Source organism: Dryobates pubescens, chromosome 20 (genome assembly GCF_014839835.1).
Source record: "Dryobates pubescens isolate bDryPub1 chromosome 20, bDryPub1.pri, whole genome shotgun sequence".
Taxonomy (NCBI): domain Eukaryota; kingdom Metazoa; phylum Chordata; class Aves; order Piciformes; family Picidae; genus Dryobates; species Dryobates pubescens.
In genome coordinates this window covers 3767691-3779667 of record NC_071631.1, presented here as the reverse complement: position 1 = coordinate 3779667, position 11977 = coordinate 3767691, and the positions used below count along the sequence as shown (strand labels likewise).

The 11977-nt window shown below is 57.3% G+C and overlaps 1 protein-coding gene across 1 annotated transcript; it reads left to right on the top strand.

Annotated features, from left to right (window-relative positions):
- The first annotated feature begins 4650 nt into the window (after window positions 1-4650).
- On the top strand, window positions 4651-7887 carry C20H1orf216 (chromosome 20 C1orf216 homolog). Its single transcript, XM_054170657.1, has 2 exons — window positions 4651-4732; window positions 6259-7887. Exon 2 carries the CDS (start codon window positions 6275-6277, stop codon window positions 7103-7105), a length of 831 nt encoding a protein of 276 aa, XP_054026632.1. The 5' UTR covers window positions 4651-4732; window positions 6259-6274; the 3' UTR covers window positions 7106-7887.
- Window positions 7888-11977: the final 4090 nt, after the last annotated feature.

Here is an 11977-nt window from a genome sequence, read left to right as displayed (position 1 = left end):
GCCTATGAAAGTGACCAAGATCTATCAAGACCACAGGATTTAAATGTTGTGAGGCCACAAGGACAAACTCTTTATAGCACCATCCTCCTCCTCCCTCAGGACCCACCAGCACTCCTGACAGGTTCTTCAGCCCCAGCCTTCAGACACTGGGCAGTGTGATGGTCCCAGTGGCTTCTGTTCCCACCAGCAGCGTTGGACCTGAAGCCTCAGCAGTGTGAAGCCCCTCACAGCCAGGGATGTGGCACAGAGCCACTGGTCCACAGCATTCCCCATAGCTCTATCTTTGCCCAACTGACCTGGGCCCAAACTTACACCCCAGTTTCAGCCCAGATTTCGGCTGGGTGCTGGGAGAGCTCCCCCATTGCCCCCTGGTATTTACTGGAATGTGTTTGCAATTAGCCTGCAGTGAGCGGTGGTGGCCAAGCAGCGAATGGGGCACCGAGGCTCAAGGGGGCAGCAGGCTGCAGGGGGCAGCGGGGCGCAGGGAGCTGCGGGGAGGCACAGGGGGGCAGCGGGGAGCAGCGAGGCACAGGGGGGCAGCGAGGCACGGGGGGCAGAGAGGGCAGCGAGGCACGGGGGGCAGCCTGCTGTTTACTTTAATTTCTCCGGGAGCTTTTTGGGAGATTTCCCTGCTCCGTTATTAAACTCAGATGAGCAGCGCGGGGAGGGAGGGGAGGTTGGGTCGCATGTGGTTCAGGGCACTTTGTGCTTTCGTAATTTTGTCGTCTTCTCGTCGTCTTTTTTTTTTGTTTCATGTTTCACCCTTAACTCTTTCAGGACAGGTTGCCCATCCCAGCACTGGGGTCCTAAGCTGAGTCAGCCGGTAGGGTGGTGGCTCCTGAGTGAGCTGTGTGCCAGGTGGGCTGCTGCCAGGATGCTCCTGGCCCTGAAGATGCCCAGCTGATCCTATCCCAGCATCACTGCGTGGCTGAACACAGCCCCACAAGGGGTCCTGCCCAGCTCCCTGCCCAGGCTGAACATGCCCACACAAGGGGTCCTGCCCAGCTCCCTGCCCAGGCTGAACATGCCCACACAAGGGGTCCTGCCCAGCTCCCTGCTCAGGCTGGTGCCCCATGCAGGACAGGGCTGGAGATGGGAACCAAAGGGAGTCTGGAAAGGGGAAGAATGTGGAAATCTCCCAAAGAAACGTTTCATTTCCTTTAGTGCTGCAGGCTCCAGCCCACACCCTGCCCTGCACGCAGCCTCTCCATGCACCAGGGCTCCCTTATTCTCCCAGCCCAAGCACTGGTGTGCACGCAGTGGGTGTGAATCGGGTGTGCTATGGGTGTGCTCTCGGCATGCAGTGGGTGTGCAGTGGGCATGCACTGCACATGTCCCCTGGGCAGAAGGGCTGCAGGCAGAACTGGGGGCCAGCAACACTAGCACTCACCTGCTCCTGCATTCCACAGCTCCCCAGCAAGGCTGTGGGGTCCTTGCCCTTGGCTGATGCTGAAGGCTGTTTTCCCCTCCCTCTGCCATCCCAGCCCATGCTGGTGGGACTGGACACAACCATGCATGTGCCCATTACCCTGCAGGAACTGCAGCCCCTCACCCCTCCCTCACTGGGTAGCTTTGAGCTCCTTGTGTCTCTCCTTCCTGACAGAGACTGGGCACCTAGCATTGTGTCCATGGCATGAGGCTGATGTCAGGAGGGCACAGGGCTGAGCGTGAAGACTCCTTCTGGGACCAATTTTGTTCAAAGCTCATGGCAGGCTGCATCTTACATCACTTAGCAGGACACAGCAGATGAGGAGCAGCTGGCAGCCTGCAGCCTGTTCTGAGCACCCAGCAGGGGCTGTGTTTAAAGGATGATTTCTACCATGGCCAGGGCCAGGTCTGTCTTGGTGCAAGGTCCCAATGGTCATGGAAGCCACCTGAGTGCGAGGAAGGTCCCACAGCTGGGATGGATGCTGGGCCCAGAGCAAGGATGATGCATCCAAGGTCCCATGGACCTCCTTTGTTGGAGAAACCTGGTGCCAGTTCCTTCTGGAGTGGCTCTGTGGGGGTCACCATAGTACCCTTCTTCTCTCCAAGCCCTGTGGTGCACCGTGCTCATCTCACCCAGGTCACCCAGCTCTGAAACCCCAGCACATCAGCTCCTGTGCTCTGTCTTCTTAAACGATTTTTAATTTCCTGCAGGGAGAGCTTTTAATTTATTTCTGGAACAAAGTGGGGGAAGAGGAGGGGAAGATGACAGTAAAGCTGAGAGAGGAGCAAACCCAGCTCCTACCCCACCAGCCAAACTTCAGATGAACTTCCAGCTTCCTTCTGCTTGCTGAGATCCAAACCGGTGCTGAAAAAGGTCTGTGTCAGCTGTGGCTCCTCCCGGTACACCTGAGAAGGCCCCTGAAGGGATGAGACCTTCTCCTTCCTCTCGGTGACAAATAATTTGCTTTGCTTTGAGTTCAGGCTCCGAATGGGAGTGAGACACAGCCCAGCACTCCAAGCCAAGGCTCAGCCCAAGGCAGAGCTGAGCCCATTGTTCCTCCGAGCTCTTTTTCCTTTCCTGCCCATTCCCAGTCCTGTCTGGGTCGGTTTCTGCCTTTCCTGTGTGACGGGAAGGTTTTGTTTCTTTCATCTCAGGCTTTCCTAGAAGCAGTGCTGCAGCACAAGTGTCCTACTTACAGCTCTTGGTCCTACCCCACCTATTTCTCCTCGATGGAGGTGTCAAAGCCTTTGGGGCTGGAGCAGCCTGGAGCAAGAGAAGCTGCCTGGGGGACTGTCAGGCAGCTGGAAAGTTAAAAGAATTTGTCACTCGTGAGTGTTGCTCTTCTGCTCTCAACCCCTGCAATGTCATGGGGGAATGTCTGCTCATGGGGTTTCTCCCCCAGCTTCACCTCCAGCAGTCCAGAGCTTTGGAAAGGTTCTTCATCCAGACTTAAAGCACTTTCATGCCCTCCTCCTCTTCCTCTGGGAGAGGTGGGATGCCTTGAGCCCTGGTTTTGGATGGGGTGGGCTTGGGCTGCAAAGCCTCTGGCATGATGGCACTGTGCTCATGCCATGTCTCTCCCAGAGCTCCCACGGGATGCTGGTGAAGGTCTCTTTGGGTGGACCCAGCAGGAGATCACCTCTCAGGACAGCTCTGTGGGCAACAAGGAGGGGGGGTGGGATTCTTCAGCACCAGCCTGGCCACCATGCAATGCATCTTCCCTGCCCACCCCCCAGCACAGCCCCAAGCCCAACAAAGCCCCTTTATCTCCTGAAACACTCATGGTGCTTCATGTGACCCCCCCATGCCAGCCCAGCACTCGTGGGAGCTGTTTGATGTTGCTCAGTCTTTTCCTTTCCCAGCCCATGGACACCCCAGCCCTGGGTGAGGAGAATAAAGACCCCATTGAGTGTGTGGGACCCACTGTCCTCCTTGTCCCCACAGGGATCTGCTGAGGCTCACGGGACCCACAGGGCAGGCACTGGGAAAGAGTCAGCATGTCCCAAACCTGGCCACAATGCCCACGGCAGGATGCACTCAGCATGGCTCCCATCCCATGTCAGGGCTGTGGGTGGTGAGAAGCTCCAACCTGTGGCCCTCTGCTCCCTTCTCCCTGGCCAGGCTGACACAGGTGGGAATTTCCCCATTTCCTCCAGGAGGAATTTCCTGTGGGATGCTATAGATGCTTACAGACACAGGCCATGTCATACATGGTATATCTCTGAGTGTGCTGGCTGACAGCGTCTGAAGATGATACAGAGTGTGCCCAAGTGGCCAAGAAGGTCAGTGACATCCTGACCTGGATCAGGAATAGTGTGACCAGCAGGACCAGGGCACACTGAAGTCACTGGATTCAGATACTGGGTTCAGGTTTGGGCTCCTCACTCCTAGAAGGACATTGAGGGGTTGGAGTGTGTCCAGAGAAGGGCAACAAAGCTGGGGAAGGATCTGGAGAACAGGGCTGGTGAGGAGCAGCTGAGGGAACTGAGGTTGTTTGGCCTGGAGAAGAGGAGGCTGAGGGGAGACCTTCTGGCTCTCTCTACAAATCCCTGAGAGGAGGTTGGAGTGAGGTGGGAGTTGGTCTCTTTTCCCAAGTAACAAGCAATAGGACAAGGGAAAATGGCCTCAAGTTGCACCAGGAGAGGTTTAGGTTGGACATCAGTAACAATTTCTTTCCTGTAAGAGTGGTCAGGCATTGGAACAGGCTGCCCAGGGAGGTGTTGAATCTCCACCCCTGAGGTGTTTCAAAGCTGCAGAGATGTGGTGCTGAGGAACATGGCTTAGCACCAGATCTGTCAGAGTTAGAGAACAGTTGGACTTGCTGATCTTTAAGAGCTCTTCCAACCAAAACAATTGGTTGGATGTGGTGCTGAGGGACACGGTGCAGTGCTGGCTTAATGCTTGGACTTGAGCATCATAAAGGTCTTCCCCACTCCAAATGATTCCATGACTTGCTGAGTCAGTGACAAATACAGATGTAGATATAGACAGCAATAGAGATAGAGGCTATAGGATGTAGGATAGAGATAGATGGAGGGCCAGAAAAACGGATGGAGAGACAGACAGACACCCCACCCCCCCCAAGCACCGCCGGTCGGTGCAGCCGCAGCGGGCAGCTCCCGGGAGCCGCCCGGCTGCCCCCCCTGCCCATCCCCGTGTCCTTCCCGCCTATCCCGGTCCCCCCCCGGCGCAGCCCGGAGCCCTCGGAAGTGCTGCCGTGACACCTCCCCCCGTGAGCCGCTTCCGCTCCCACCCGTGGCGGCGGCGGCGGCAGCAGGGACGGGACCGAGCCCGGGGGCCGCGGTGAGTGCTCGCGGCCGGGCCCGGGCTGCGCTCGGGGGTCGCAGCCGCCGCCCCGGCTCCCGCCTGTGTCCCGGCGCAATGCGGCTGCGGCGGGAGGGGCCTGGCGCCGGTTCCCGCGGGTGTGGGGGGCTCTGCGGGTGCAGGGGGTGTTCCTCGGTTCGTCCCCATCAGCGGCTCCGGGGCTGCGGGCACGGATCTGCCCCGGCGCATCCACCCGTGCGGCGGCGGGGCCGGGAGCACCTCCCGGGCAGCGCGGGGAGCTGCTGGCGGGGGGAGGAGGGGGCGGCGGTGCGTCGTCCGCGAGGGACCAGGCTCCGGGGTGGGGGTTACAGGTTTTCGGGGGTGTCCCAGTTTTTGGGGGGGTCTCAGCTCTTGGGGGAGGTTCCAGATCTTCGGGGGACGTCTCAAGCCTTGAGAGAAGTCCCTGCTTTTAGAGGTGTTCCAGGTCTTTGGGGAGGGGAGGTGGGGGAGCTCATTTTCAGGGGGTTCCTGCCTTTGGGAGAGTCACAACCTTTGAGGGATCTCAGCTTTTGGGGAAGGTTCTAGTCTTAGGAGGGGTTTTAGACTGGGGTGGAGAACCTTTGAAAGGATTTAGGTATTCAAGGGGTCCTAGCCTTTGCGAGGTCTCAGGTCTTTTGAGGGTCCCAGGCTCTTGGGGATTGGGGAGCAGGGGGGTCCCCAGCCTTCGGGGAGCAAGGATGGGGCCAGCCCTACACAGACTTTCTCCCTTCTCTCTCTGGTGCCAGCCTTGCCTTTGCAAACGAACATGTCTGAGCTGTCCAGCCCTGGGCACAGTGCACACTGCAGGGCATCACCAGCCCCGGGGTCCAGAGCTGTAGGGTCCATAATAGAGGTGGTGGCACCAGGGTTGTACCACATCATGATGCATCTTCGTGGCTCTTTCCATTCCTGTGCCCCACACTCTAAGCAGTGCACGCTGCACCCTGGGCCCCTCCTGCCTCTGTGCTGCTTCCCAGGGTGAACCCAGGACACTCAATGATGGGTTTTCCTTCATGTGATTCTTGTGAGCGTGGCCTCGCTGGGAGCGCTTGGAGACCAGCCCTCGCTGCCAGTGACCCAGCGAGAAATGCTGGGTTAGCTTTGTTCTGGTCCTGTCTGCTCCCAGTCCTGTGGAGAAGGAAGCAGCCAAGTGGGGTTAAGTGGTTTGGGTGCTGGTGGAGACCAGACCTGACCAACAGCCCAGCATGGGGAGGGTGGCAGAGTTTGTGCAGAGCAGTAATTTGGGGCTGGTGGAGGTTTGCTTGGAAGAAGTTTCTTTTCATAGATTCATAAAGTCATTAAGGTTGGAAGAGACCTCTAAGATCACATCCAGCCTTCTACCCAACACCTCCGTGGACACTAGACCATGTCTCAAAGTGCCACATCTACTCTTTGGGTTTTTTTTAACACCTGCAACAGCAATAAAATAAAATCAGAGAGTATTTTCTCTGCCTGTGGCTGCCCAGAGTTCTGGTTGTGCCAGGCTGGTGCCCCACAGGCACATTATGCCTCTGTGTCTCTTGCAGGCAGGAGACCAGCGAGATGTTTGCCATCTGCCCGCCCGGTGCCCGTGCCAGTGCCCCGTTCCGGCAGGGCCAGGGGGTCCCGGCGCTGGGCACGGCCATCCCGGAGCCTGGGCAGGACTCCAACTCCAACTTCGTGGGAGAGGTGTATGACAGCAACGAGAACTGGAGCCGGCCAGCGCCGGGGACCCTGCTGGAGGAGGGCTGCAGCCGGAACGAAAACACCACAAATCCACCCCATAATCTGCTGTCATTAACGCAGAGACAGATGGGCCAGGGCCGGCTTACAGACGCCGCCCCGAGCCCGGGTGCCACCCGCCTGTGTCTGCCCGAGCCGGGGCTGCGCAGCCCCCCCGAGGGAGCGGAGGTCAGCGGGGCTGGGAGCCAAAACCCTCTCAGCGAGGAGCCAGCCGTGGGGTACAGCAAGCCGCCCAGCTCCCCCGTGGAGGACAACGGCTACGCCAGCAGCTCCCTCAGCATCGACAGCCCCGACAGTGCCTGCGGCAGCTCCTGGGACCCCTCTGCCGCTGCGCCCCTCCCCGGCAGCCCACCCCCGCCGGGGATGACCGAGTCTGAGCCGGGGACCTTCTTCCCAGTGCTGGCAGAGGCCATGCAGCATCTGCAGGACAAGGAGCGCTTCAAGGAGCAGGAGAAGGAGAAGCACCACATCCAGTTGGTGATGTACCGGCGCCTGGCCCTGCTGCGCTGGATCCACGGCCTCCAGCAGCGAGTGGTGGAGCAGCAGAACCGGCTGCAGGAGAGCTTCGACACCATCCTGGACAACCGCAAGGAGCTGATCCGCTGCATGCAGCACGGCCCTCTGTGCCCGGCTGCCGCCCCCAGCCCCTGAGATGCCACTGGTGCTGCCCAGCCCAGCCATTGCCCTCCTGGCTGGCACAGGGCTGCCTGGTGGTGTCACTGTACCATACACTGGTGCAGAGCACTCACTGGGCACCCCGGGTGCCCACCCTGTCCTTCCCATGCCTGTCCATCATTGCTGCAAGTCCCCAGAGCCTTCATCTTGGTTTTCCCTCTGCACAGGAGCTTGTCCCTGCTCCATGTCCTGCTGGGCTGGGGGCTGTGGGATGTTGGGTTAGGTAGACCTCAGGGGCTCAGGATTTGCTGAGCTTGATGGGACCAAGCTCATCTCTTAAATCTCATTTATGGTCCTTTGTGTGAGCCTGCCTGAGCCACACATGTGCCAGGCTGGGTGAGATCCTCGTGCAGGAGCCTGGCAACGAGGGCCTTGGGGCAGTGAAGCTTTTAATAATTGTGCCTGGGTAAAGCTCTTCAGCATGTGCTTGGGCACAAGCTCACTTCATCCCTCACATCATGCCCACACCAGCAGAACCCAGCCACCCCCGGCCACGGCTGGTGCTTTTGGTGAGCAGGGTGCACTGAGCTGCCCCAGGGACTCGCCCCACTGCACCGGGTGAAAGCTGTGCAGATAAGATCTGAACTCACAGAGAGGGGGAGGGAGAGAGAAGGAAAGAAAAAAAACCACCACCCAAAACCCAACCAGTTGTTCTGAGAAGTGACCTCAGAATGCTTGCATTGAAATGTCAACAGATTCCAATCCAATCCATGTCCTGTAGATTCAGGGTTAGGCTTCATCAGGACTTCTCCTCACAGCCAGTGCAGGTCTGTCGGTGCAGGAGCTGCTGCAGCACAGTGCGTGATCAGGAGGCTGCAGGCTCCTGCTGGTGGTGTTTCTGTTCCTTTATCACTGGAAAGCAAAGGGTATTTTTTTCCTCATCCAGGTTTTCTCCAGCATGCAAACGGCAGTCCTCTCAAAGAGAGGTTAAAAAGGAGGTGCTGTGTGTGCCTGCTGCGCTGTGCTGTTCATCTGGTGTGTGTTCTGTGGAAGGTGCTGGGGTGGAAGGAGCAGCACTGGGGTGGTTTTGCTGCAAGTGAGGGCTCAGCCAGGAGGGGACCATGCTCCTTGTCGTCTCCAGGGTCACTCTGCAAAGCCACACATTCATTTCTCCTCTGGAAAAGGATTCTGAGAGGTTTCAGAACTGCTCTTCTTCCTGCCATTAGAGAAGCAGAGCTGGGAGGCAGCTATGACTTCAGCAGGACCCTGCTCTGGTGACAGAGAGCAGCACCTAGATGGACAGATGGACATGCAGCTGGTAGCCTGGACACCTCCAAGCCTCCACTGACCACTAGAAGTTCCTGCACCACAGATAAACAACCATAGCCAAGCCCACCAATGACCCATGGGCCAGGGGCTGGGCTGAGCCTCCTCCACCCATGGCTAAAAGCTGGATCTGTGTGAAACTGGCTGCTAGAAAGGACATTCTGGAGGTCACCCTGTGACCAGGGCTTACCCCATGCAGTGTCCCTGCAAGCTCTTGCTGCCTCATCACCCTCCCGCTTGCCGTGCTGCTGCCCAGTGCCTGCTGCCTGTGTCATATCCCAGCCGTGATTGTGGGCATGTTGCACACCTTAATAAAAGCCTTGGAGGTGAAAGAGCTGAGCCCAGGTGGATTTGTTCTTTTATTGCCCTTCCCAAGCCTGCCAGGCATGCAGTGGGTCTTTGCTGGGAGCATCCACCCTGTGGTCACTGCAGGTGGGTGGCAGGCTGAGGGTGCTGGCACCCTTCTCCCACCCCTAGGCGCTCACCACTGACCCAAACCTGGCAGTTAATCCATGCTCAACTGGAAACCCTTTTTGCTTTTAAAATCTCCAGTGTTTCACTGCTCTGCTCTGTCCCCAGAGCTGTGGGGCAGTGGGTGGTGGGGAGCTGGTGCTGGGGTGCAGCATGGGTCCAGGGTTTACCCTCTGCCCTGGGAGAACCTGGCTGGAACCAGGGGGACTGGATTCCCCAGGCACCCCCCGCCCTGCCCTGCAGCCCTGGCTGGTCAGAAGGGCTGGGAGGCAGCTTGGGAAGGGCTGGAGGGGCAGCCTGGGGAGGGCTGGGGGGCAGCTCAGGGCAGATGGAGATGGCAGATAAAAACACCTGAGTATTGACCCAAAGGTGACTTTGCCTCAGGCCTTGCAGAGATTAACTTGAGATGAAAAACCGAAGCTGCAGCAGTCTTTGAACCTTCCTTCACCTTTTTTTTATCCTCCCCCCTCCCTGCTTCTCCTTTACAGCCTCCAAATCTGTGGGAATTCAGGGATGCAACAGCCCCTTTTACAGACATCATTCATGAAGGGTGAAGAGGCTGCATTTTTTTCTACCCTTGTACGTGCCCTGGGCTACCAGGAGGTTTGTCCCCAGCCCTCCTTGGCTTCCTTAGGACGTGCAGGTTCATTAGGACACGCAGGTTCATCAGGACATGCACCTCCAAGGCTTTCCCCTTCTCCACCCCGGCTGCTGCCCACGGAGCACACACTCCGGGGCAGGCTTAGGGCAACGGGAGACCTCCCAGCCCCGCAGAGACCCAGTGATTCTCTGTTTATCTTGGGCAAATGCTTTACACAAATAATTATTTCCAAGGTAAATATTGTGAAAATCCAGATTATTTGCTCAAGAAATGAAAGAATAACTGCGGGAGGACATCAAAGGGGAGGATCTGCTCCACAAGCAGGAGGCTTCCCCCTCGGATATTGGGAGCCCCCCCCCCCCGCCCCATGCTTTTGCCCCCAGAGCTGGTTTGAGATGGCCAGGCCTGATTTGCAAAATCGACTTCAGACAGAGCTTCTTCCAGCCCCAGCTCCACTGCCCAAAAGAGATTTGGGAATTAATTAAAATCCTGACCAACTGCAGGGGGAAAAACAATAAAGACAGAAAAAGCTGCAAGGCTGAGCCTGGGCCAGCTTGGGGGGAGCCAAGATCACACTCAAGCCCCCCAGGCACTTGCACCCCAGAGGGCTGGAACTCTGCACCCAGCACTGAGCTCTCTTGTGGGTGTGGATCCAGCCTCATGCAGGATGGGTGCAATGGGCAGGCACCAGCTTGGACAGGGATGTGCCTGGGGACCACTCTGAGGACATCTCCATCCTCTAGGGTTGGTTTTACCAACCCTTGGTAAAAGCAGGGATGGATTCTTGGCTCACAGCTCTTGGGGGCTCAGAGGAGATGCTTTGGCTCTGAAGGCTGCCAGGTCAGGGGGAGGACTGAGCATTGCATCAGACTCTGGATGAGGCCATTACCAATACCTAAAGGTTGGGGGGCAAAAGGATGGGGCCAGGCTCTTCTTGGAGGTGCCCTGCAACAGGACGAGAGGAAATGAGCACAAACTGGAACCCAGGAGGTTTCATCTGAACAGGAGCAGAAACTTCTTTGGTGTGAGGGAGCCCTGGAGCAGGCTGCCCTGGAGCAGGCTGCCCAGAGAGATCGTGGAGTTTCTCTGGAGAGATTCCAAACCCCCCTGGCCATTGTGCCCCTGGGCAGGCTGCTGTGGGTGCCCCTGCTTTAGCAAGAGGCTTGGACTGGCTGACCCTCAGAAGTCTCTTCCAACTTTCCCCGTGGTGGGCTTGGGACTGGGTGATAATGAGGGGCTGTGGAGAAGCAGGGAGTCATGGAGGGGATGGGGCTCACACATGAAGGCTTCCCTGGCATGCAGGGAAAAAGGAGCTGCAGTCCCCAGGGCATGAGGCTGAATTTCCATGAGCAGCAGACAGGGTCCTTTGTTTTTAAGGTCTCCTCTGGAAGTTTGTTGTTATTATGATATGAAATCCCTGTAACACTGGGCTGGTTTTACTGCACTGAGCAAGATTTGGCAGACTTTGCCTTTCTTTGGAGGTTAAAATAAGAGCATTAACCAAAAAAAAAAGTAAATAAATCAAGTTATTTATTGAAGCTTTGGAGGGAAATATTCTACCTTGTAATTGGAATCCATTCTAACTCCTTCCAGTATTTGGTGGGCTTAAAAAAGAAGTCTTTAAAAATAAAATGGAATGATGTGATAACTGCTGCCATGGAAGTACAGAAGAACATTAACCACCTTGGGCCATTAGCATCCAGTGATCTAGACTGGGACACATGTAAAGCATCCTGGGATCCCCTGTTTATTGTGTCTTGGAGACTTCCACATCTCCTGTGCTTGGTTTGTAGCAGGAAAAGGCTTTCCCCTGCTCTTGGCTGGCAAGTTGAGCCCAGCCAAGGCTGCTCCCCTTGCCCTGAATGTTGTACATAGCGTGGCAAGGGGCTCCACACCCCTGGGCAGCCCCAGGGTCTTACCACCACTGTCCCTCCCCAGTTCACAGAAGCTGTCCAGAGAGATGATGTCAACCCTTATAGGATACATATGTGCTGCTGTGCTGGGAGCACCTGCTGCTGGCTGGGAGGTCCAGGAGGGTGGTGGGGAGTAGAGGGACTCTATCCTCACTGCACCCTGGGCAGGGCTCTGCCATCCCACCTGTGGGCATTGAAGTCAGGCAGGTGGGAGTGTTTTCCATGCAGCTCCTGACCTGGCATGGAGCAGCATGGATCCTGAAGGCCAGGAAGCACGGATGGACAGGAGAGGCAGTGGGGAAAAGGATGGAGGTCTGGGTCCAGGGTAGGGATGGAGGGGAACTGTCCTGCCCCTGCCTGGTGATGAGAGGAACAGTGTGATCCTGAGCAACCTGCTTTAGCAGGGTGGTTGGAGTGGATGATCTGCAGAGATCCCTTCCAACCCCAGCCACGCCAAGCCTCTGGGATTCTCTAACAACCCTCCCTGGCCAGGCAAGCAGCCACACGTCCCAGCACAGCCCTGGCTCGGCAGGGGTGAGGGGTGGGGGTGGGGGGTGTGTCCTCCTCACCCCGCCTGGGATGATTCTTTTTCCCAAA

What these genes read in the sequence shown, in the direction of transcription:
- C20H1orf216 (XM_054170657.1), top strand. Translation starts at nt 6,275, where the DNA reads ATGTTTGCCATCTGCCCGCCCGGTGCCCGTGCCAGTGCCCCGTTCCGG.